This window comes from Maylandia zebra, linkage group LG19, assembly GCF_041146795.1.
Source record: "Maylandia zebra isolate NMK-2024a linkage group LG19, Mzebra_GT3a, whole genome shotgun sequence".
NCBI classification, from domain to species: Eukaryota; Metazoa; Chordata; class Actinopteri; order Cichliformes; family Cichlidae; genus Maylandia; species Maylandia zebra.
Genome location: NC_135185.1, coordinates 12337986 through 12365527, shown reverse-complemented (window position 1 = coordinate 12365527; position 27542 = coordinate 12337986). Strand labels below are relative to the sequence as shown.

Genomic DNA, 27542 nt, shown 5'->3' with positions numbered 1-27542 from the left:
TTTGGAAACAGCTGCTAGCCTATAATATTCCTTTGTTCTCCAGCCAAACCAACCCAGTGCGAGTGGTTATGGAGAATGGTTTTTAATGGTCTAAAAGCAGCTCCAACCAAACCGACACTTAAGTAATGGGCGAGTCTGACAGTGAACGCCCCACTCCAAGGTCGAGCTCTTTGAGCTCCTGAGTGGGGGGGGGCAGATGAAGCTCTCCTGCTGAGCTGATCCTGCAGTTACATTAGTGCCTGGATAAGAAAAACACTCACTATAATAGAATCTGTGGTGGAGAATCACTAGCTGCTATTCATCACTGAAACCAAGTTACAAGGAGTCGCTCGAGATGTTTGCATACAAACGCAGCATCCATCTGTTCTCTCATGTTAATACAGTTTATTTCACTGTTAATCTGAGACGCTGTAATCTCATCTCATATCTGCTGTGCTTGTTTTTGGTTCGTTTTTCTTTTACTACCCACAGTAAGCTTTTTATACTGCATTATAAAGCCACTTTGCTGTGCTATATTCTGCTTTTATATAACTAAAGTGAATCATCGTTTAATATTTTGTTTAAATTTTACTTTTCATTGTGTTTTATTTAAGTTTTAAATTATTCCGCTCCATACTGTTTTATGTTTAACTTCCCTCCCCTCGCCTTTCCCTACCTCTCCTCGTCTTTTTCACTCCTTGCTTTGGCTCACCTTTCATTTCCTTACATTCCCTCTCCATTCCTTTTCTTTCTTTGCCTCACCTTACTTCTCCTTATCACTCTTCTTTTTCTTACCTCATCTCACCTTTTCTGTAATGGATAGAAACACAGGCTTAACCTGCACGGTCATAACATCTCTAACCTTGGATGCCTGCTGGTGTTTGTAGAAGAGACAGCGAAGCTTCAGCTGAGAGACATTCAGTGTTTACACAAAAGTCACGCCGCTGACAGGTCTGCTCCAATGAATTTCAACAAACTGTCAGACATGCTCAGTAAATGCTCCGAGTGATTCAAGGATGAGGAGAGATGCCAATCACAGAATACGCACAGGCTCTGAAAGGCGAGCCGCTGAGCCACGCGTGACCAGCAGTTCACCCTGACTGCAGGGACTCAGGAATCCCTTATCGAGGGAGGATCTGGGAAGGCAATCGTAAGACAAGACTGCACAGATAACAAGCCGAGACTTCAAGTTCAGCAGATGAGACAAATGAGAACGAAACAACAGCTTTCTTCAAAAGCTGGCACGATAGCGGTTCAAATGAGCAACTCTGGAACTGGAGCTATTTTTAGCCTGGTGCATACACCCAGAGTACTACTTCATATGCAATAATAATCCATTTTCATATTGGTCACATTTGCATTAGCACAACTAACACCCCCACCAGCAGCAGCCTCTGTGCAGCTGCGGTGCTGATTAGAGCAAACTTCAAAGGCTTCTCGGCCGGTCAGTGAGAGCTGCTCATGGGTGACACTGCCTGTAAATAAGCCTGAGAGAGCAGGTGATGGAGAGCTGCTGTTAGCTGAGAGGAGGGGGACAGGACAGGTAGAGCCTGTGCTTATCAGTGAGCACGATGGTCTAATTAAGCAATCTTCTTCAAAGGATGGAGCGGATAAATAAAGCAGGGTGCTACATTTTCGTGCCTTTCTGGGTCAGATGGTCATGTGCTGCAAACACAGCTGGTTCTGTCCAAAGGATATAAGTATAATTAGCTGCCAGTGTGTTTTCTTTATATGTAGCTCTCAGTCACAGAGGTCTAGAGACCAGCCAGTGATCGGGGAATACAAACTCTTCGATAGTAACCTGTGGCTGCAAGGTAAAAATGTGTATTGCCCAGCAAAATAGCGAGTTGATGCTGGAGGTTACTGGGAGTCACTAGGTAAAACTGGTCACGAAGACGTATACTGCACTGCTCTAAGAACCTCCTCCTTACAATGGCTTTGGTTGCAAGCAGGTTGCAGAGTTTGTAGCTTTCCTGGAAACTATGACTGACTGCAGCAAACTCACATCAACTACTCACTGAACTTGATGTGAAACTGAACAGTGTGACGCATACTGACAGCAGAGACCGTTTGCCTTCAAAGTAAAAGTTGCACCAGTAAGACACGACTTTTACTTTTACGGAGAACAGTCTCCATTTTCAGTATGCGTCTTTCGTGCAATCTGCCTGCAACCAAAGCAATAACAAAGCAGACTTTTAGAGCTTCTTTTCGACACATTTCACCCAGCAACCACTCACCAAGCAGTCTGTCTCCAGTGGCCTGTGGTTGTCTAGGCATGTGTGACGTTTACATCACGTACATTATCATACGTTTACATCATCTGCAGCGTTCACATTATAAGGAACAAAGACTGGGAAACTGAAATCTCAGCACAGGAATGGAAATCAGATTGTGACTTATAGTTACACTTTAACTCATTCATTAATTTCAATGTCCCTCCTCTGAAGTTAAATCATTACAATAGGCATAAACCAGACATATGCACCAAATGCATACCAAGGAACTCTTTGATTGATTGTCATAAAAACACAGCTCATTTTTCCCGGTTTTCCTGCTGCACTGAAAGTTGAAACAAAGTTATCCTTGGAAATAAAACAGGTTTGACAGAGTCGCCCACACAGTTCATGTTGAATCCACACATTTCTTTACATGTTTACATTTTGATATGACAAAGGTTAAAGCAACAGTATCACAGACTCGTAATAACCCTTAATAAAGGAGCCTCTGACAATCAGTCACTGAGGCGTATGCAGCCCATAATCACACAGTTCACTCTGCCAATCAAATCCTGCTGCCATCCCCTCAGTCTCTTCCTGCCTCGGACAAGTTTCAACACTCCCAGCTGCAGAAGAAGAGGCGAACCAGGAAAAATGTACTGCTGCTTCATCGCTCAACTGCTGATGTGAGAAACCTCTAAAAAAAACACAACAGCTCACAGTAAACTGAGAAGAACGTAATGTGTGTGATGTCTGGATCAAATGTTCCTGTAACCAACTGTGATAACAGGTCATTAAAGTGATGAGATTTCTGCACAAAGAGCATCTCTGACGCATTTCGCAATGTATGACAATGTCAGATTGTGTTCAGCTCACACTTCAAGCTCCTGAAATCTGTGGTTATTTCACTGAATTTCAGTTTTATAGCCAGTCTGCATATCAAAAACTGGAGCACAGAAAGAATTATTCATGACTGAGTCTTTGTCACGTCTTACAACCTTTTCCATCACCTCTGTTATTTTACTTTGTCTAATATCTAAAAGTTGAATAATCTTCCATTTATCCATCCATCCACCTTCTGCTGCTTATTCCCAGTCCGGATTGCAGCACTGGCAGTCTAAGCAGAGACGCCCACACATCTCTTTCCCAGAATGCACCATCCAGCTCTTCTGGTGAAACCCTGAGGCTTTCCCAATCTCACCAGTGTGGACATGCCCAAAACACCTCACCTACAAGGCACTCACGAGGCACCTGATGAGGAGAAGAATTGGCTCGACTCTCAGCCCCTCCTTAATGGTTTCACAGGAAGCTCATCTTTGCTGCTTGTCTCTGTAATGCTTATTCTTTTGGTCATTTCCCACAGCTCATGGCCACGAGGGGAAGGAAATCAGATCAACCAGGAACATTAATAGCATCACATTTACACTCAGCTCTCTCTTCAAAATAATTGGAGACGTTACACTAATCCTTCTGCCAGTTCCTGCTCCAGTCTCCTCTACCCGGGAACAAGAATCCCATTCCAGATAATCCTTGTCCAAATTCATTCATAAACATACAGCTTTTTCCCTCCATGTTTTACTCCAGGCAAACCAAAATGTGTCACTATTAACCATGAGAGGACGTCCGGTCCTCTTACTGTCTGGGGACAGCAGCAGCAAAAGTAAAAACAGGAAGAAGCCGCTCTGTTCTAAAGCCGCGAGCCCCCACTTACTTTTACACCTATTTGCTACATGTTGTGTACTGTGCACATATACTGCACTCATATCAGAGTAGACATATCCCAGAAAGCAATAGATACGTGGCTAGAGCAAGGTGATTAGCTTAAACTTGCAGAGTGCACCTGGTAGTTGGGTCAGATGAAGGTTAAATCATGTGCAATCACTTGGCATCAAGGGTTTGGTCTCAGTCTGGTTGATCTGGTCCACGCCTGAGTGCAATTACTGTGTTCACACCTGCATAAACAAACCCACTGGGGAGGGAGATCCATTTAAACTGACAAAACACCGCAGGAGTGAAAACACAAAAAATAGGGTTAACCTATAACAACTGAACAACTGTTAGGAGTGTAATGCTGAATCACAATATCAACATACACACACTAACAGATACATCTATGGTATCCATCTCAAACTTCCACATCGCCTTGTTCCCGAGTTATCACATTCACAAACTTGGGTGTCCACACTCCCCACCCAACCGCTGCTTGCCCAACAATCATTATCCCATCAGGTTAAATTAGAACTCATAGTGTATTTATACACTATGTCTCCGCCTAAATTTTAAGATTAGGTCTGAAGGGTTAACCAAACATGCTATTAGTGAGATATGGCAGCAAGGCCCAGCTGCAGCTGTCCATCTCCTCTAGTGGTAAAAGGCAGAAAACATAACGTGATGGTCTTGGCCGCTACTTTAAGATTCGATCATTACCCAGAAGTTTTCATGAAGTTTTAATGAAGCTAAAACTACAGAGGGAGATGGGTCCTTTTGATGCAACAAGAGATTAGGAGAGGCAAGACGGCACAGAAGTCTTGGGAATTATAATCAAAGGGATTTGGTCGATGAGCCTGTGCAGAAGTGGTAAAGCAGTGGTGATGGTGCCGAGTCTTTTGGTCAAAGCCAACACAGAGGAAGGTCAGAAAGGATGAGTATCACTCTGCTCTTTCTGGCCATGCTTCTATTTTCAGATGGACAGAGGGTGACAAAGGACAGATGGAGGCATCGAGACATTTTAAGACAAATAAAGACTGAAGACGATGAAAGAGAAAAGGGAAGTGAAATATTTGTAAAATATTTTTAAACGAAGTTAAAAATCTGCAAATGAAGGCAGCAGGCGCACGTAAGTGCCGCCTTTGTATGACAAATGTAATGGCCAATTAGGGAGATGCAACAGTTTAATCACTGTGGAAACAGCAGGACCACTCCGCTGCGCCGCGAGTGCAGACTAAATAATTCAGTTCATACGGTGGAGCTCCCAAAGAGGGAGAGAGGTGCAGCCATACAGGCACAAAAAACACAAATCACCACCAGAGCCATGCTGTCAACAGAGTCATTTTGTCACTGCGATCTATTCTGCTTCCAGCTGACATTAATAGTGTTTCTCTGCTTGAAAATGGATGAAAGCTCATCTCCAAATACAAGACATGATTGCACAAGCGCTGAGAACAAATAAAAGATAAATAACAGTAACAGTCTTTTCAGCCCGAGGGTCGCATGATTTGTGTTTGGCCCCGACAGCTTTATTAAGGAGGGCGGCCACAAAATTGGTCCCCCTCGCCTGCGACGTCAAATCAGCTGCTAAGAATGACGGAATTATTGTTCGGAAACATTTCAACTTACATCTGTAAACTCATCCAGTCTGGTTTCTTTTATCTAAAAAAAAAAAAAAAAACCCCACAACACACAACAGAATTCAAGCCTTTACCATCAGCCTGTAACTTGGAACACACACACAGGTAATTTTCTTCTCCTAGATTACTGTGAGCTATTTTTCACACGAACTGCTCCAGATGACACAGCAAGGCCACTAAATTCTGCGATCCAAAGTGTCCACATTCCAGCTCAGGTCGAACACCCTCGAGGTGATGCTTGCAATGCCATTTAAAATAACTGTGTCGAATTTTTTACAGAACTTCACGCGGTAACTCAACAACAATGTGACCTGGCTTTGTGAGTCACGAGCGGTGGGCAAAGGATAGCAATGTTGCTGTTGCTATGGAACAACAGCATCGACTGTGTCTCTGAGGTCATCTTTGTTGTGGTTGTATTTATCTGAAATGAATACAGAGAATTTCCAAAGGGATAATAAACACTACTAACTCACTCTCTAACCAGGTAGCCTGTGATTCCACATCACCCCTACGCTTGTTTCCCTTCACTGGCTTCCAGTGAAATTTAGAAGGTGTTTTACAATTTTAATGGAAGTACATACAAATGGCTCCTGCTTACAGACTACTGTAGTCAGCCTCTCTGGCCCTGGGATCAATGGTTTTTCTTTAATCATTTCCTTTTGAATATGGGTCACACTAAATGCCTGAATGAAACTATATATAAGAATGTATGCCTGAATCTGTGTTTGTATCAACTCTAGGTTTTACAAAATGCTATACAGGTAAAGTTACTGTAACTTTGGAGTGACTGAGTCAGATCTCCTTCATCTTTGTGTGAAGGAGATCTGACTGATCACAATCAGTTCCACCAGTGGGAGTTAATGTTCCAACAGGATGTGGGAAAATCCTTTTAAATTCCCGTTATTGACATCATCCAACAAGTTGTTTGCCTGTGAGTAATCTGTTGTAGTGTCAAAATGCAACAGGTATTTATTCCCCCATGTTTGCTATGAATCATTATTTCAGATTGCAGAAAGTGGGGAAGGGCAACTAGCAGCCAGTGTGACACAGTTTGGTTTGACACAAGCACAGATAAAGATGTCACCACCAAAGCAGAGTGCACGGGTCGAGCCTGCAGCACTGACAGTTTGCTCCTTTGTTAGGCTCAGAAAGGAGCTTCACAGCACTGAGAACTCTCTGCATGGTGCCGCGTGAGAGGAAAGGATCCCAGTGCACACGTCTGTAACCTCTGGACTCAAACTGTGAATGACTCATTGTTTTGGCTTGGCTGGACACACTCCGGCACACCTGCATATCTTCTCATGAGCAAAATGGGAAATTCAATCTTCTCTGCAGTTTCAACTGGTTTAAAAACACATTTTATTGTCATACAGAGGAATCTGCACAGGAAAAAATTAAAAAAATAAAAATCTGGCAACCCACAGGGTTTCAGTCTTGCTATGGTTGGAGATGTGCGTCACCCTGGGATACTGGGAAAGGCTGCACTGCCTGGCTGCCTTTTTATATGGTCCTCCAGACAATCATGGTTTAACAGAGGTGCTGTTAAACACCACTGCTCTACAGACAGCGAGGGAAGTCAAAGCCAGCTGTCAACCTAAACAAACTGGCACAGATGTCTCCTGCAAAATGTCAGGGAGCATTTAAACCACCACGATTAACATGATACTGTACAACAATTAAATAAAAAGGGCCAAACACAGCAGTTTAACAGTCAGATTCAATCTTCACAGCCCATTATTCACACGCATTATGAAAATTTATAAAAACATCACATGCAGACTTCACATGGACTGACTTTAAAAAACACACTACAGCCTGTCACCACGACGGGCCTCATTTACACAAAGTCATGTTTATAGTTTTAAGACCTGCAGGAATAATAAAAATACCCATTAATCAAAGCACATATACTGTGGTGTCCTCAATGAAAGCACACGGCCTCTAGTGACTTATTAAATAAATGCAAATACAGTGACATATTTTATTTGCCAAATATTTTATACCAAAAAAGAAAAATAACATCCAGTTTCTCATCTCCCAGATAAACTACAAATCCACAATTTCTGCAGTAGTACTTGTTCTGTTCTGCAGCTTCGGTGAGATCACTGCAGGCTCTGGTTTGAGTTAGAGTACATTCAACTGCAGGTCGTCTCTGGGGAACAAGCTGAATAAATGTCACAGAGCGCCACAGGAACAACCCAGGCCTCCAAGCCAGCCAACAGGAAAAAGAGATGGGAAGTGCAGGTACACGCTGATTGGCACGCCTTACTAAATTAGACAGGGGACTGTCCATGAGTGAATCAATCGCAGGTGGCATCATTTTTTATTTAAGTGGTGGGTGAACAGCACTATATTAACAGGTTGCACTTAAGACTACAGAGCAGATCCCACAATCCCATCTCTGATCCTTTGGGTCCTCCAGGTTGAGGTGTGGGTCCTCCAAGAATCGAGCTTAACCATCAAACTGTTCCTGAGCAGTTTGAGTCAAAGCTGCATCAGGAGACCACTGTCATTGGGGAGTAACGCTGCCATAAGACTGTGTCAGTTTACAATGTTAAAACTGTCTGAAACAAGAGCTGCATAATTGCCAGGACCAGCTTCCTCTGTAGCGCTTTGAATTATTCATCGTTTTACTTTCAGTAAAAAATTAAAAAATGCCTCACCATCTCATGCATTAATACCTGTGCTCCAATTACAAAATCTTAAACTTGTGAGAAAATAGTGTAACATGGATCCTTTGAGACCTCAAGTGACCCATATCTCTTGTGAGATGACTTTTTTTTTTTTTTTTTTTTAAGTCTCACAGCAACAAGACGTGTTCAAAAAAAGCCCAATTCCAGCGTTATTAGATTCCAATCAGGACTTTCTGGGCTAATTTAGAAACTGCTGACTGACGCAAGGAAAGATGCCTGAAGGTATAAGCAGAGACAAAAAGCCCAGAGCTTGTTGAGAAAGAAACATTCAACTTCTAAGTGTGCCCAAAATAAAAGAAAGTTCTACATCTAAGCCAATATGTTCTTTTCAGCCTTTTGATTCCAAGTGTAGAGTAAAATCATCACTCACAGAGCTGGGCATTATGGGAAAAGGCTGAGAGGGAGCATTGTTAAGAAAAGAAAGACTGAGTGTTAGTCAAAGGGAAAAACTGTGTTAGACCACATGGGACAATTATCATTGTCTGTCTCGGCTGCGTACAAAAACTGATACGCTACTATTGTCCCGTCTTCCTTTGAGCTCCAGCTTCAGTGGAAACTGTTTAAGAAATGACTGAAAACCCAGGTCAAAGACTCTAAATGGTAAATGGCCTGTATTTATATAGCGCTTTACTAGTCCCTAAGGACCCCAAAGCGCTTTACATATCCAGTCATCCACCCATTCACACACACATTCACACACTGGTGATGGCAAGCTACATTGTAGCCACAGCCGCCCTGGGGCGCACTGACAGAGGCGAGGCTGCCGGACACTGGCGCCACCGGGCCCTCTGACCACCACCAGTAGGCAACGGGTGAAGTGTCTTGCCCAAGGACACAACGACCGAGACTGTCCGAGCCGGGGCTCGAACCGGCAACCTTCCGATTACAAGGCGAACTCCCAACTCTTGAGCCACGATCGCCCCCACACGATCGAGTGGATGTCACTCTATGTGACATCCACAAATAAAACCATTAAGCACAAATGACCACAGAGGCATAAACAGACCAGTTCACTAAGGGAGCAATCGATACGAAACGAGATCAAATGAACAGTCAGCGAGGATCCATTTAGCCCAGGGGTGCCCAATCCCGGTCCTCGAGAGCTACCGTCCTGCAGCTTTTAGATGCATCCTTGTTCCCACACACCTGAATCAAATGAATGGCTTGTTATCAGGCCTTTGCCAAACATGATGGCATGCTGAAGAGATCAAACCATTTGATTCAGCTGTGTTGGAGTAGGGATGCATCTAAAAGCTGCAGGATAGTAGCTCTCGAGGACCGGGATTGGGCACCCCTGATTTAGCCCATCAGCATGTGACCTCGTCTGTCTGTCCCTGAGCTTCAAGATGCTTCTCTACTTTCATCCTCCAAACCTGTGGGTTAATCATAATAATCATAATCAATATCAGACGGTGCACGTGTTGCATGAGCGTGCAGCCATCAGCGTTTAATTTTTAGGCCCGTCTGAAACAACGTTCAGTGTGAAGGGAAGGATTTGTAGAAAATAAGAGTCTTATAATTGATGCCTTAACATTGAGACACATGTCACTCAGTATTGGCCAAATCCACTCAATGAAGGAAAGTGAGGAGATGAGAGGAGAAATGAAAGGTCATGCCAGTCAGGGATTACAGCGGATGACCAGCTGAGGCCAGAATGTACTCTCAGCGGGAATCTGGGTTATGAAAGTGATCCTTAAAGCGCTCTGCGCGGAGTCACGGCTAACAGGAGCGGCTGCACTCCAACGCAGCTCAAATCACTCTCACTGAAAGCGATGCAGTCTCCACAAAATCGAGGGATGCACGGTGCACCTTGTAGTCTATGCAGATAAATATACCACCAAATCTCTAAATTATTAAAGACAGGTTTGCTCTTACATCAGGCATGATAAAAATCCTTGAAAAACTGGTGAGAAATTTGAAGGCAAACAGAGTGTGCCTGACCCCTACATACATTACACATACACTAGGCTAATGTTACTTGATTTTTCTTATACGAGTTCAGCCTCATATTTCAACCAGCAGGTCTTTAGAACAATTTTGTGGAGTGGATTCTTGGCTTCCTCATAAATGGAAGTTTTCTCCTCACAAGGATTCATTTTTATCTCATTTGTGCACAAATGAGCCCGAGCAGGTATGAAAACAGCCCTATGTTAAAATGGACTGATTCAAATAAACATATCTAAATTAAAAGATATAACCACTGCGTTTAGAAAATGCTCTCATACGCTAAAGATCATTAAAGGTGTGATACTGGAATGTGCAATCATTTATTCATAACTGAACTTTGAAGCAAACTGGAGCTGTGTTTAAAAGGACGCCAGCATCTCAAGATTCAAAAACCATGATTACCTTATTTTTACTGTGCTTCTATCGAGTCTGTTTTGTCTTCCTTGGTGTTGTGGTTTGGACGCTTATCTGTAAAGAACAGAAACTCCACAGCCGACAGTTTCAGCAGTTGGTTAGATTGATTGCACTCTACTCCTTTGCATAGAGTTCCAGTTTCTTTTTTCTTGCTTAGGGCTCATAGCACCAAAACGCAGGCAGCTTTTTCCAGTAGCCCTCACTCAAAAGAACAGGTTGGAGGTTTTATATCCAACAACAATGTGCTGTAATTGTTTTGAAAAATCTAGGTGTGGGATGGATGGCTCATCCACAGCAAAACAACAGAATAAGATAATCGAGTAAAGTCTGCCTAAAGTGCAGATCGATGTTTGTCTTGTTTAACACATCAGCATTTCACACCCGGGACCACAGATCTACAGCATGACCCTGAAATTTATGCAGTATGCAGGTCAACCCCTCTACTAGTGTACTCTCTGCACACGACTCCAGTGCGTTTGGGTGTTTCTTTGCAGATGTCTTTCAACTTCTGGCACCAGCACAGACACGCAGATCCAAGCAGGATTGAGGAATCCTGAGGCATTTTCAGCACAGCAACAGTTTTCCAAAAGGTTTAGATTTAATAAAAAGGTCAGAGATATAAACCAAACAGAACCTGCACCAACCCGAACCCACATGTGCCTTAAACTAAAGCAACAGTCAAACCAAAGCAAATGATAACTAATCTGAAAGACATGAGCCTCCCAGGAGAAACGAGACAGACATCTTGGGAGGAAACAAGTTCATACAGATGCAAAGCAGGTGAAGTAATTTCCTGTATAAGCCTTGGATTGTTAACCAGTAGAAAAATTCAGGTTCAGCAGCCAAAATGGACACGAGGCTAAGGGCCACAGGACAGTACAGTGACTCTAGATTTTGGACTGCTGGGTGGACAAAACAAGTCATTTAAAAACACGTTGGAAGAATGTAATTATTCGCTGCCCAGTGTTTCCTCCAGGACAGCTCTGACGGGTAAAGCCAAGAAAAATTCAGGGCTGCAGTGTTGTGTGAAAATAGCTTCACATTCATAAATAATCCTCTTTCCAGTCCCACAGACTTCATATATAGAATGAGTTAATGGTAAAGAGGAAGCGTGAAATGTGAGGATTGTGCTGATGCTGAACAGGGATGGAGGGGGTGGGGAAAGGCAGGGTGTTTGATTCCTTCCTCCTGGCTGAACACTCAAAAGAGATCCATAAATCATTACAGATACACTCAGTCAAGTTACAGAAAGGAGGACTGTCTCTAGTGTAGGTGCACAGTAATGCTTGAGGACTTGTGTAGCTATTTAAGTATTACTGACACCATTGCTCGACAGATTAAACAGAAGGAGCTGTAACTGTGGACTGGAGCACTAACTGCTAACAAAGAGAAGGCTATCCAAATACACTTAATTGGTATTTTAGGCTCTCTTCTTGCCTCAAGTGGTGTTTATTAGGCACCAACACGGCCTACTAACAATGAACCAAAGCAACACTGACCATATGTCTAGACATATGGCTAAAGGAGATTACATGAACTATTTCTTTCCTCGAAGTCATGCTGTTTAGACCCAGACGTCCTTACTGGTGTCTCGGAATGACAGAGTAAACTGGAAGCACCCTGCACTGTTAAAAGCAGGTGTAAATGTGTTACATCCTATTATTTAAAATAGAACGTGAAACAAAAGACAGAGTTAGTGACTCAAGACTTCATTTTCTAGCTTTTTTGCCATAAATAGACTTATGCTTTCATTAAAAGATGCACTTTGGAGAACTAACAGTGGTTAGTCCAAAATAACGCCACATAGAAAAAGTTCTACTTTTCTGATCACAAACTCAAAGCAGCCAGTTTCACCAACACTGAATACCATGTTTAAGTCCAATAATTCATTTTCATCTATTGCCCTGACAGCATCTATTTTTAATATCGTTCTCTGGGAGAAACAGTGACGAAGCATAGTTGTGCAGCCCTACCAGCACATGCTCACACATGACCAAACACAGAAGCAGCTTATAGATACAGATCACAGTAAATCAGTAAGGATTTTACACTCCATAAAGGAAGCCAGCAGGATGTGATCTCTATTACAGCCTGGCAGATACTTTTGGATGACTTTGCACCGGGTGACCAGGGCTGGAGCAGGGATGATGGTACTTTTACAGTTTATGGAAACAGCTCGCCGGGTTTGGCTGATAACTTGGCACACCACCCTCTTACATAAACATGGGTGGTGTCTGAGGTCATGTCTTTACTCACCACACCCTATACAGACAATTATATATTGATCACTAAAATATGTTTAAAACTACTTTTGGACACTGATTAATGAGTCAGTATCTTGTATTGCATTTGCGGCAATAACTTGAAAATCTCTGACAGCATGTCGCAATTACACCAGTAAAGTCCAGACCTAAACCTGGCTACACTCACACAAGGGAAAAAACTGGTTAGAGACCCTGTTGCAACCAGGATTATTGTGACATGTGGAATAAACTTCTGATCACATTGCCTTTGAAATGGTTGTTTTAAAGAAAGGCATGTCAGGTGCTGTCTTCAATGCTATTTTGATGCATAAAGTTGGCAATAAATTGGCAACAAAACAGTCTCGTATCAGTCTGTGATTAAATGTGGTCAAGCAGACAATTGCATGCAATCTGCTTGCAATAACACAACGATTAACTAGCCTGTAACCATCTGCGTAAACAAAAAATTCATATTATTTTATAAATTCTGTATTCACAGTCCAGACAGAACCTCAGAGATCTGGAAAAATAAACAAATTCCTCCACAGTTACATGCAAACCTTCACTGATCCAACTCAGAGGGATTGCAGTCAGTTCAAGTCAGACCGCGCTTCTTTGGAGAAAGGCTGCCTCTCACCAGGAGAGATATACAGTCAAAAGTTTCAAGGTTGCCCATTTGGTTGCCATAACTACTTGTAAGTGTAGAGAAAAACATTCAATGCAATCATCAGTCACAATGAAGTTGATGTGAGAGACTGATAAACTCCAACAGAAAGCAAATACTTCAAGTTGTTCCTGCTTTATGTGAATCTACAAGCAACTGAATCATGAGACGGGTGGCTTCCTCAAACCAACAAGGCAGCTGACATTAATCCACGATAATAACAGTTTAACATGCAGTACTATCTGAAAAAGGTGTAGAAATACACATCATGATAACTTTGATCAACATCAACTTTGGTTTCCACATAAAGGTCTTAAATGAAACGTAGTCCACACTCTCACACACACAAGTCTGGTCAACTCAGACATTCGGTAATCTAGCAGTGTCAGTACCAATAACCTCAGAGGAGACAGCCTCTTGACCATGAGAAGAAAATGTTTTAGTCATATAGGTGGGGATTTCCTGTCTCACTCACACATGCACACAAACACGTTGCTTTCATGACCTAAAAAGAGGTCTAATGTTACATACCACTCTACCACCTACCAGAAAAAAAAAATCCAAACTATGTCGATGTAATGAGAGGGCAGCGCAGGAAAGCCAAGAAAGAAAGCATGCTCTTTAAAGATATGCAGGAAACGAATGCAAAAAGGAGAGCAAAGGGAACGAAGCAAGCACTGACGTCAGGCTATTCTAAAAGGCTGACGAACAGCAAGCATTCAAAGACACAGGAGCTTAATGAAAACAATAACAGCACCTGTTATGATCTACCACTGACAGTAGGAGAAGAGGAATTCAGTGTTGATGCATGCCAATGCTGTGAATAGGCTGCTCTGACAAGGCCAAGCCCACACACGGGAGGAACAAGACTGTAAAAAGGCAAAACTTTACCCTAATTGCATATACAGACTGAAATGTTGTGCCTTTAAGGCAATACAATCCAAGCCAGAGGGCACGAGGTTAAGTGAACTTTTAATTCTTACCCTGCATGAATGTCATGTTTAAAAGCAGGGTACACTTTAGAGAAGCTATCAACACCACAGGATGACAAGTTGCTTTTTACTCACAGCACCAAAACAGCCAAGTGTAAGATTATATTAACAGATTGGGGAAAAAAGGGGAAGGTGACGCATTGTTTGATCATACACAAAAACAGGAACCCCAAATAAATTAGTAATGTAGGTAAAAGAATCAAACAATATAAACAGCTGCTCTAAAAAGGCTGACTACACTGTGTGAGAAATGCCTTCAACTTAATACAAAGTTTAAAGTATACTTACTTATGTTCAGAGGTTTTTTAACCACACTAATGAGTAAAGATTTGCGTACTTGTTTCTAAAAATGTAACATATGCATTAGTAAGAACAAAGACCTGTGGTTTGAACTCTTACCTTCAAAATCTTAAGTTAGCAGTGTTATTATTTTGGTACATATTGTGTTTAGATTTTGAGTTTGGTGGATGTCTAATTTGGTTTCCAGTGTTTGTGTGGTTGAAAACAGCACAGTAACAGCCCTCCATGACCGAGTCTCTTGTAGTGATTAAAGATCCAAATCAATGGTGCTGTTCAGATATTACCGATAGCTGTACAGTATACGGGGTACATCAACGTGACAGAAAGTGAGATCTTGAGACTTATCTGGATGCGGCTTCTGGTGTTTGTGTATCCAAGAACAGTGTACAGTTTGAACGCTCCGAAATGATTAATAACTTCAGGTCAGTGCTCAGATGTTAATAAAAAGTAACCGTCTAGTGCAGGGGTGCTCAATACGTCGATCGCGATCGACCAGTCGATCGCAAAGGTAGTATTGGTAGATCGCATGGCATTATAAAAAAAAAAGATGCCAGCCTATCATCCATCCCGTCACTTGATTGATACAGGGAAGCCAGTCAGATGACAGCAGATTTTTTCTGACGCTTAGGTCGCTGCGCATGCGCAAACAGCGGCGCGAAGTGTAGTAAAACTGACAAGCTAGTCAGCGAGTTAACTCCAATTTTTAGCTCTCGGTTTTTTCTCTTAAACCTGGCCGTCAGCAGCTACTGTCCGGACTATGCATCCCTGGCTGATTCAATTCAGTGCAAGTCATCAGAGTAAACTCAGGTAATGACAAAAAATTTACATAGTTAATTGTGTTGTGAAATATTGGATATTGCGGTTATGCATGTATATACATTGTAGATATAAAGAATCCTCAATATATTTATAAATAAGTATATGTTTTGGATTTTTGTAGTGGGTAGATCATTTTGACTTGGTCATTTTATAAGTAGCTCACATGCGGAAAAAGTGTGAGCACCCCTGGTCTAGTGTATGGGACACATTAAAGCAACAAAACTTGATGTGAATTGACAGAAATACATGTTGGGCAAGATAAATGAAACAATTCTGCTTTGGTCATATATTCACTTCAAACTGGGTGGTGGCTGTGAACATCAGGTTGATCTTCTAACACCATCTAACATCAGTAAAGAAGAGCAAGCTCACAGTTTGTCATGCACAGATAGGAAAGAATAAGAAAGTGTTGTGGTAGGTAGGGCTGGGTGATATATCGAGTTTTTAAAACGTATCGATATATCTTTATACGAGATATAAGATGTGACAATATCCTTTATATCGATATAGTCTATGTTACGTTATAATTATAGTTGTGGAGCCGCAAGTTTGCCTCTTTTTCATCCACTTTTGTCTCTACGCAACGTTACTCCGCCTCGCCTCTCTCCTTCACAGAACACAACTCCCCCTCCTCCCCCATCGCTTCACCTGCAGGCAGCAACAAGATGGACACAGCAAATCTCTGTTAACGAGTTACTGCGCATCGCCCCGTGCGTGGGGCTGGACGGCGTCAATGTGTTAACGAGCTAACCGCGCTAACGCTATGCAGCCCGGAGGGGCTGCACAGCCTAAAATCCTTTCATTCTCTCAAAAGTTGACAGCGCGCCTTATGTATGAATTCTGGTTGTGCTTGATGGCCGCGAACCGCTTTTATGTGGTACACGGCGCTCAGCAATCTGTCAAAAATGTTGGAGTACGACTTTGGTCAGCTACGGAGCTGCACCGCTTGATAGATTGTCGGCGCATTACGGCTACTGAGGAGCCTCGCGGAGTGATACGTACTGTGCTTCAACGTAATATTACCGTATTGTGTGTGTATAAGGACCATAAATGGCACCTGTTAAGGGACGTGGTTATGAAGCGGATTTCAAACTCCAGGCTGTCAGTCACGCAGTAAAACTTGGGAATAGAGCTGCTGTGACATCTGTCTGTCTTTGTTACTATGTTCAGCATCTTTTAGTTTACATTTTGACTGCACAATTGTGAGCTCTATGTTATGCACAAAAACAACATTGTTTTCTTTTATTTATGGAGCATTATTATTTAATGAATGCTCATAATTTATTTTTGAGTAATTTTTTATGTGCATCTGTGTTAATAAAAGTGCCTGTGTGACATCTGGGACACAGCTTTAACTAAGAACTCTCTTTTTGTTCTTACTTTATGGCTTAAAAAAATATCGAGATATATATCTTATATCGCCATCCAGCTAAAAAATATCGAGTGGTAGGTTTCAAAAATAATTTTACTGGATTCCAGATATAGGTTGTAGTCCTCCTCCTTGGCTGTTAGAAGCAATAAGCACTCCAGCGACTGTGTTCACAAACATTACTCTAATTGTTCGGTGTATGGGGCAGATTCAAGCAAACAAAAACAGAGATGTCTGTCACTTAACACAAACACACAAACTAGAAATTCTGCTAACATATTTTGAGTTTGTGAGTTTATTCCTTTTTGATTTAAATTATTTTTTTAATTCACTCCTATTTTGTAGATTAATTAAGTATCATTTCACAGTACCCATTCATATTACATGCATCTGCTGATATTGTTGCATCCAGAGTTAGAGTATCTTCGTATGGACACTGGCTAATATATTAAGCCCACTTTATATCAATTATATTTTCTGTTTGTTTCATTATGTTTACAGTTGTGGGGTTTATTTACTGTCATGTTAGAACAGTAAAGCTGTAAAGCGAGGGGCTAGGTTAATGACCATCAGTGTGGTAGCAACATAGGAGAGTGCAGAGCTTGCTGAGAGTGGGTAATCACTCACAGAGACAAGAGTGATAAATAATGATTATATTTAAATATCAGTAATTACAGTATTTAATGCGAGATGCTTAGCTGGTGCCATAAACTCAGCTCCTGGTCCCACAGGAAAGACAGGATTATGCAGCATTATACTAAAAGCAAGGTACACTGATAGGTGCTCAAATATAATTATATCCAAAATTCATTTTAAGACAGAAGTGATCACGCCTAAAGGATGTGCCCAGTATCATGATGTAGACAAAAAAAAGTCTTAGAACTTACTTAAGCTGCTGCCTATCCCACGTGGTGAGATGAGACTTGAAAGTTCACAATCCCTCCTAACAAGAACTAGCTAACTTCCCAGAATTCAATAAATGATGTAGCTTTCTTAAATACATGAACAAATCATACCGTAAATGCGATAATAGATAACAGAGCTAATGTCTCAACCTGTGGATCGACTCAGACTCCACCAGCTTAAAGAATAGTTTTTACCTGTAATGCTTCATTTGATCAGTTTAGGGGCACCTGAACCAGCACTCCACCTGCTCCAGGTTCTGGTTAGAGAGACCTTGCAGCTCACAACAGATCTTCAAAGAAGAGCAAGGACTACTATCTCCAGCTGTCGTTCCAGACGGTGGAGCTGGAGTCTGTCGAACCACAGGCCAAGTCTCACAATAGTGAGTAGTTTACTGATGCGGACCAGAATTTTAGCATATATATGTAAGATGTAGCTGTACATCCAGCATTTTGTGTATTTTTCACCACAGTGAAAGTAATCAATGATTTCTAGCAAATTTCTTGGTTTCAGGATTACTTTATTCTGTCATGTCTACAAATATAATGCATTTAAAATGCATTTCATGGTGTGATCATTTGATTATCATTTCTACACCTCTGAAAGACCGTTACAATCTTAAAGCATTAAAAAAGGCTCCTCAGGAGTTCTGCCAACTTTTCTCATTTTTAAAAACATCCAGATAAAACTCAAAACCTCTGAAAAAGACTTAGAGGTGTGACCTCTGCCACAGATTCCACATGGAGGGGAAACTCCATTATCAGCTGAGCTGATCGATTACTCATGGAGGGGTCTGCGTAGCTGCTGCCCGATCGCATGTGGAAGGACCCTGCTGATTGTGCATCACTCCCAAAACAAAGCATCGATTGGTCTGGCACGTGTAAGCACGGTCAAGCCAACAGCTCCATTGTCTGTGAAACAAAATAAAAAAAAGCCAGAGAGGCATGGGGAGCAGGGGGTAACCCCCCACTCTTTGTGCAAGGCAGCTGAGCATGCATGCAACGATTGAAGAGCATCGTCATCATAGTGCATCCTAAAGACACCTCCATGGTGTTTGAAGAATCCCCCCTTTAACACAGCCTCCTCATTTTTGTGTTTCCCAGTGTGCATCGCCTAGCAACAGAGTGAGTTGTAGGGCTTGTAAAGGCTTGCCAGGAAGGAGACCGCTCATCTCTCCGTGCCTGCTCCTGCCTCCTTAAAGTCCAGATTACAGTGTTTTAGCTCCCACCGATCCTCTCCTGCACGTTTCCGAGCGCGTCTGAGCGACGTGGCAGGAAAAACAGCAGCACTCCTCAAACTTCTGACACGTTTTGTTTGCGCCCCTGTTCCAAAATAAACTCAGCGGAGTGGGCAGGGAGCCGGCGTGGAGGCTGAACTTGTTATTCCGAGCCTCACAGGGAGTCAGTTTACGAGCTGCGGGGCGCTGCTGTCAGTTTCAGTGTCAAGTTAGTTCAATCCCCTCACTAAACGTTTCCTGATGTGAAACTATTCGGGTTGCTAGGTGTTCACGCCACTACGACAACTGTAGCTAGGTAACGCTCGGAGACCACCGGTTTTACAGTTAGCTACTTGTGGAGGCTAGCTCTTCTTAGCCAAGTTAGCTTTGGTGTAGCCAAATTAGCACCAGCTACTGGATAACACATGAGTGCAATGAGACGGCGAATACTTACTTTTATGTCTGCCCGCACCCCAGGACTGTTTGGCGATGCTGGGGCTCCGTATAATTGCCCTTCCGGCGGATTTCAAAGCGTCCATATCGTAATCCAAAAGTGGGGCAAAGAGCCCGACGAGCGCCTGTGTGTGCGTGTCGAAACACTCCGCTCGGTTTAAAACAAACCTCTGTCGTTCAAACTTTGTTTCAGCTGTTCTTCTCTCCCCTCCTTCGTACGACTAGCTCTCAGCCGACGGTAAATTACCATGTTCGTCCCCCTGGGCGGTGTTAGTATGTAAATTAACCGGATAAGGTGCGTGACGCCCGCTTGTGGAGTCACGCGAGTGGGTGAGGTAGTAACAGCAGCCGCGGCGGCGCTGGCAGCCCGGACGGGCGGTGCTAGTGTTATTCCTGTTAATAACGCCCTCTAAGACCCGGCCTACAGTTTCTACTGTCCCCCCGCGTCTTCTGCGACGACTGACGTGATCCTCCGATCGCCGGCTGCTCATAAGGGGGTTCAAAAATATGGTTAGGGGGCCAGAAGCGGCCGTCAAAGGCACCCAACCCGGCCCACAGGTCCTCTTTAGAAAATGTGCAACTTACAAAGCAAGAGGTCAAAAAATTTGAACTGTATTTTTGTGTTTTTATAGCCTTCATTCTGACATACCGTAAGAAGACAAATGGCATATCTGCCTGGCGTACTATTAAGGAAGTAAAAACAAACCATTAAACTGTCAAATTTTATAGCCAGTTGACCTGGAATGTCTAGCTGCGTGTCTCAGGCAAAATAGTATAATTTTACTATTTGTGTATTCAGTACGGGTGGTGTTTAGAACTGCAGTGTACATGTTGCCAAATGCAGTGGTCTGATTGGTCACATTTGTTTATTTGGATTGGAAAAATCGCTTCTTATTGTTATTAGTTTATTGTTAAGATCATAAAATCATATATTAATATTCAAATATTTGCATGAATTTTAAGTGTCCAGTGTGTAAAGGCCTTTACAGTGAGTCCACAGTAAAAAATAGAAAATCTTTGATAAATAAACACAAAATGTAAGTTTTATAATCGCAGATAATGAGCTCCCAGTACCTTCCTTTTGTTTTTGCATTCTTCTTCTTAAAGATCAAGCCCAAAAAGTCATGCTGATGGGGTTTACTACAGCAGAATATGTGACACATTACAGGAAAAGCCAAATGAAGACACATACGTGCACACACAAACAGCCAAACAATGACACAAATTGAGATAGATAGATAGATAGATAGATAGATAGATAGATAGATAGATAGATAGATAGATAGATAGATAGATAGATATGGTGTCACTTCACGGTCATTTTACACTCCACACTCCTTTGCAGAAAAGTTTTAATGGCGGTGGGGCATGCTGGGAAATATCTCACTCATACTTCCTGACCTTGCTCCCTGTCATTTGTGCAAAATGCTCACAAACCCGGGTGACTTCCACTACGCAGCAATTTATTAGGTTTTTTTTGGCAAGTGGCTTACAGAGTAATTAGCTGGGGAAGTGGTATTTTAAATTATCTTTAGCAAGCAAAACAAAAAAAAACCTGTTGCTGAAAAGAGGAAGGAGAGAAACGAGAAGGACGAGTGCACCCCTGGGACTTTGGACTTGAGCTATGACTCTGTGAGCGTGAGGCCTGAAAGATGAAGCTCTGATGGGTGAGTCATCTGTGTTTTTGTAAAGGACTGAAACATTGTTAACACATCAAGTTAAAAATATATACTCATACTTTAAGGTGTGTCTGTGTGATGTGTCTAGATGTATCTGGAATGAGGACTTCTGTGACTGAGTGACAGGGAGTGTAGAATTATTAGGCAAGTTGTATTTTTGAGGAATAATGTTATTATTGAACAACAACCATGTTCTCAATGAACCCAAAAAACTTATTAATATCAAAGCTGAATGTTTTTGGAAGTAGTTTTTAGTTTGTTTTTAGTTTTAGCTATTTTAGGGGGATATCTGTTTGTGCAGGTGACTATTACTGTGCATAATTATTAGGCAACTTAACAAAAAACAAATATATACCCATTTCAATTATTTATTTTTACCAGTGAAACCAATATAACATCTCCACATTCACAAATATAAATTTCTGACATTCAAAACAAAACAAAAACAAATCAGCGACCAATATAGCCACCTTTCTTTGCAAGGACACTCAAAAGCCTGCCATCCATGGATTCTGTCAGTGTTTTGATCTGTTCACCATCAACATTGCGTGCAGCAGCAACCACAGCCTCCCAGACACTGTTCAGAGAGGTGTACTGTTTTCCCTCCTTGTAAATCTCACATTTGATGATGGACCACAGGTTCTCAATGGGGTTCAGATCAGGTGAACAAGGAGGCCATGTCATTAGTTTTTCTTCTTTTATACCCTTTCTTGCCAGCCACGCTGTGGAGTACTTGGACGCGTGTGATGGAGCATTGTCCTGCATGGAAATCATGTTTTTCTTGAAGGATGCAGACTTCTTCCTGTACCACTGCTTGAAGAAGGTGTCTTCCAGAAACTGGCAGTAGGACTGGGAGTTGAGCTTGACTCCATCCTCAACCCGAAAAGGCCCCACAAGCTCATCTTTGATGATACCAGCCCAAACCAGTACTCCACCTCCACCTTGCTGGCGTCTGAGTCGGACTGGAGCTCTCTGCCCTTTACCAATCCAGCCACGGGCCCATCCATCTGGCCCATCAAGACTCACTCTCATTTCATCAGTCCATAAAACCTTAGAAAAACCAGTCTTGAGATATTTCTTGGCCCAGTCTTGACGTTTCAGCTTGTGTGTCTTGTTCAGTGGTGGTCGTCTTTCAGCCTTTCTTACCTTGGCCATGTCTCTGAGTATTGCACACCTTGTGCTTTTGGGCACTCCAGTGATGTTGCAGCTCTGAAATATGGCCAAACTGGTGGCGAGTGGCATCTTGGCAGCTGCACGCTTGACTTTTCTCAGTTCATGGGCAGTTATTTTGCGCCTTGGTTTTTCCACACGCTTCTTGCGACCCTGTTGACTATTTTGAATGAAGCGGATCTGAACAGTCAGCCAGCCAAATTTGCCCGGTGACTTTTCCATCTTTGGTTGGCATTGATATGGCTGTGAGGATTGTAACCGATGTACAGTTTCTTGTAAACCTATTAAGTTCAATTCAATTTTATTTATATAGCGCCAAATCACAACAACAGTCGCCTCAAGGCACTTTATATTGTACAGTAGATTGTACAATAATATATACTGTAGTTTAATCCAAACATGATACAAATAAGTTTTTCATCCAGGTTACCAAACCCTGGATGAAAAGCAAAAATGTTTTTTTTGTTACATAAATGAGTAAGTTATAATCTTATATATCACCACTGTGATTTTTTTTTTTTTTTGCACTAATCTCGCTAAAGTTGTTAAAGCAGGACCCAGTAGTATTCCCTGAGGAACTCCTTTCTTTAAAACAATTTCTTACAATGTTATAATCTAAAAGTAAACAAAGTGTTCTCAAAAAGTGAGCGCGCTCCTCCATCCAGCACAAGTCTAAACTGCAATGCTTTATTGTTGTGAGGGATAAATCTGTGCCTGTTTTTCATTTTGCAGTCATGCCAACACTTTTAATTCCTGTTTTGCACAGAAAGCCCAGTCATGAACTTTTGCAGCACACCACTGACATCCATCAGCCACATGCAACACAAAATGCCCATCTCAGCTTGTATTTTGGGCTAAACTGGTTTTCACTAGAGGTGGTTATTAAAGTTTAAACACAAGATTTTACTGCGGCTAATTTAATGTAACCTTTGACCCCATATCCTGCACTACAGGGAACTGTTGCAGTATGGAGGAAGTACGTGGGGGGGGGGGGGGGGGGGGGGGGGGGTTTCTCCTCAAAAAGGACATTTTGCATCAGTGAATCTTTGCTTAGATTAGAAAGCCATCTTTCCACTGCGGATCTGATAATAATTCTGTCTCTACAGAAAATTTTGGTGTCTCAAGTTATTTAACACAATTTTCTTTTATTTCTTAGCATGAAAACTGATTTTCTCATGCAAGTGACAGAAAGTTTTGAAGCTGGAGTTCTTAAAGCTGTGGATGAACCAGTAGTGTTCCCTGAAGTACTCCTTTAAAATCATGTGAACACGTTCGTTTTAGTACTTTAGTACTTCATATTCCAGCTCAGTTTCAGAAAGAAATTCTTCACATTTCTTCTAAAAGTCAGATCAACCACTACTTAACTCTAAATCAGAGCTGTTAAACACATTTTACATCATAACTTACACACTGCCCAGTTTGATCTCAAGTGGCTCAGATGGGTAAAATAACCAATAACCTTGTGGTTATAAGCTAATAACCTATAACCACTTCCAACATGTTCCGCTTTCTGTCAGGGTAAGGAAGTTTAACTATATGTGTCCATATTTAATGTCTGAGATTCTTAAAAAGAAGAAGTGCAAGTTCAATAATACGCCCATGTTTTTAAATAAAGAAATGCCACTAACATAAATCAAAGAAAATCAAATTTCCACACAAAATAGTGAAAAGCAGGAAGTGTTCGTCATGTTTTGGTTTATCTCTTTCTTACTTTGGTGTAGTGTGCCAGGCCACAAATTGTGTCTTTGTCAGTAAGAAAGGCAAAACAAAAGGACAAAATGTATGTCCTTCTTTGTGATCTTTTCACATTTTTCAAGAAATCTCTTGGGTCGAATTGGACCCTTTGTTGGGCCAGTTCTGGCCCCCCCAGGCCACATGTTTAACCAATAGTTAATAGTTAAAGGTATGTTCTGGGAATTTTCAAGGACAGAAAGAGGCGGTTATAAAGAGTATCATAAAGTAGCCTCATAGTGTGTGTTTCACTAAATCAAACTGATAAATCTGAAAACTTTCCACAAAATATAAATCAAGTCAGTTCATTTGTATAGCACCAAATCACAACAACAGTTGCCTCAAGGTGCTTTATATTGTAGAGACCATACATTAATACAGAAAAACACAGAAACCCCAACAATCAGATGACGTGATCAAGTGCTTTGGTAACAGTGGGAAGGAAAACTCCCTTTTAACAGGAAGAAACCTCCACAGAACCAGGCTCAGACAAAATTCAAAAAAATATACTTTTTGGTATAAACCTGTAACTGGCAGTGATGCTCAAGAGTGCATTTAACAAACCTCTATGACCTCTGACCCTTTTATTGTTCTTCTTTGGTTTTCTCCAAAGTTAGCTCCATGGATAAGACTTCTGCGAAGATCCAGCAACAATTCTGGCATTTGAAATTTAAAATTCACCCTTTGTGACCCTTGGTTTTATTACACTGGTCAACATCTTTTCAGAAGCTGCCTGCTTTGTATATAAAATAGGCGATTTCATATGTACTTTTTCCTGCTACCAGGAAGGTCAAATCCAAGGCCAAACAGAAGAAGTCAAAAGTCAAACAGATAATTGCATTTAGAATTCATACAAGACCAATGTCAACACAACAGAGTGGCCATGTGAAGATTAGTACAGGTAATGGCAATTTCGGCCATTGCTGCAAAAACTCAGAGGTGTGTTTTAGTCATTTCTGGTTTCATTTAAGAAATGATCCAGGAGCATGCCATCAAAACTAAACCAAACCACAAACTTTAAGCATTATTTGTCTTTTTCATTGACTCAAAAAAGTACCTTCAGATGCATTATGACTGTAGACTGGTGTAATCTTTCCTTGTGATGAAAAAACCCAATTTGAACACTTTCTGTGAGAAAGTGAAACCAAAAAGTGGAATCTTTTTCTAACCTCAATCATTTTTGAGGCCCAGATAAAATACAGTGCAGAGCATCTCTAGCAAACATGCTGATTGACATTAGGAATGTTGTCTCATATTGGTTCCTGTAGTCGCAGAGCTACATTTCTCTGGTGAGTTTCACTGAGCTTACATCACCGCCCTGTGTGTGAATCACTCGAGGGTTTGGCTCGCAAAAAAATCCAGCAGTACCAGATTTCATGGGAGATGACAGTTTAACTGGCCACAGCGTCCTCAGGTGCAATCTAAAGCTCAGTTTTAAGTTACAACACAGCATAAAAAATAGTTTCTAGAGAGACTGATCACTGCTTTAAGTCCCTCTGTGCTCAGGCAGGTGAATTCCTTTTAAATCACTGTTTCTTTGTTAGCAGATACAACTGTGCCTCCATGCAATGGGACAAAGAGTGACTGTAAACTGAAGCATGCAGCACGAAGCCTGGCTTTTAAGGAAGCAGCAGTACTAGTTGGAGAAGAAAGATCAGAGAGTTTCTGCCAGAGGAGAGAGAAGACGCATGTTTTGGTTCTTCACTCTGAAGGTGAGTATAAGAGCCAAAACACACACAGTTTAATTATACATGAGGACAAACACAAGTAAGCAACCCTCAGAGCAAGCATGGGAGTGTTTCTGCTGCAAGCTCACCAAAGCTTCAGTGATCGTCTGCAAAAATCTTTTTCTAATCCTTTAGGGTGAAAGTGTTTTCAATCAAGAAAAAAAATGTCAAACCGAGTAACTCAAGAGAAGCTTTATCTGCATTTTATCTTATTTATGCCTCCTTCCCTTCAAACGGGAGGATTAACTGTAGATTTCAGATGCTTAATGGCACTGTGGGCAATTTCTAATGATCATAATTTGCCAGTTCCACGTTTGACCCTGTTAAACAGGAAGTGGAAGAGCATGGAGCAGATGGGTTTAAAAACAGATTTATTACCAATCTAAGCACAGTTAGTCTCAATGCACGGGTTGATCAAACATATCTCAGGAAGCTTGGCACGTGACACTTCCTGAGAGGGCGTCTGTTTGAAATTAGGGGTGCTTGACATTGACAGCGGGAATCTTAACCCCCACAAACCTCAGAAAGTGTCATTCCTGATCTGAATGAACTTCCAGGGCCAAAGGTCAGGAAAGCAAAGGCATCCCTCACGTGTCCATATTTAGGTAGAGAAACGACTCATCCAGTCCTGCAAGAAATGATCATTTTAATGACCAGCTTTTCCCTCTTTTTGTGGCCAAAGAATGTCCATCTCAAATTATTACCATAAATAAGCATAAATAATAATAACCAACTCTTTTATCAGAATAAAATGTGATTTATGGTCTTAAAAAGAGGGGAATATAATGATTATTTGCAGAGTGAATGAGCAGAACTCGTGTGGAGAGAAGTGATCACTGATCAGACTGACACTGCCTTCTAGTGGTAAAAGGGAGATGGTGCATTTGGGCAAACTCCAAAATAACAAAGGGGCCACAGCAAGTTTTTACACTGTTTCTGATCTCTCAGCCTTCAGTTTTCTGTTTATTAAATCAAACGCTGCCGTGTTGGTTTGAGATCATGTAACTGAAGAATTTGCCGTTCCTTTCCTTTGAGAAACTCGGGTTGCTTTGGCTCATCACCCGTTCACACTGGCAGACATACATGTGCATGAGCAGCTTTTCTCCTTTTTCATATAACTCTGGTACAAGTTCATCTTTGTTTCATCCCTCCAAATGTTCTTGTTCTGAACTGTTTAGGATTTTCTTTTCCTGGCAAAGTTTAATCTGTTCTTCGTGTTTGTCAGTGTAACCAGTGGTTTGCACTTTTGTTTTTTCCCCCATTCATGAAGGTATCTTTTGACTGTCCACTTTGACAATGATGCAACTACAACATGTTTGTCTTTACCAAGGAAATAATTCTGTGATCACGCACTTTAGTTTTCTTCTTCTTTCTTTCGTCTTCCCATATGGAAAAGAAAAAGTAAAAACTTACATGATTTACTCATGAAAGTGGCCACTTTCTCATTACTTTCATATATTCTTTTAGTAAGTATCCAAAACATACAAGTTTCATTATATAATTTTTCAAGGTATCTTATATCTGTTTTCATTCTTGTATGCTTTTCATACAAGTTTCGCACAAGACAGATACAAACTTTATAAGATTTATATATATATCTTTTCCATATGGGTTATCTGAGTTGGTCAGTGCATTCAGACTCTTAAATTGGTCCTTTCTGTAGTTCTTCCTCTCATGTTG

The 27542-nt window shown here is 41.6% G+C and overlaps 1 protein-coding gene across 4 annotated transcripts in view; it reads right to left on the bottom strand.

Annotated features, from left to right (window-relative positions):
* ldlrap1b (low density lipoprotein receptor adaptor protein 1b) overlaps positions 1-20038 on the bottom strand; it is a 47066-nt gene extending 27028 nt beyond the window's left edge. For 2 of the 4 annotated variants that reach the window (XM_023153849.3, XM_023153850.3), the window contains exon 1: positions 19557-20038. In XM_023153849.3, the coding sequence (XP_023009617.1) occupies positions 19557-19641 (85 nt within the window). In that variant the 5' untranslated portion in view covers positions 19642-20038. The remainder of the gene's footprint in view (positions 1-19556) is intronic. The other 2 variants (XM_004566582.4, XM_004566580.4) reach the window with 2 other exon arrangements.
* Positions 20039-27542: the final 7504 nt, after the last annotated feature.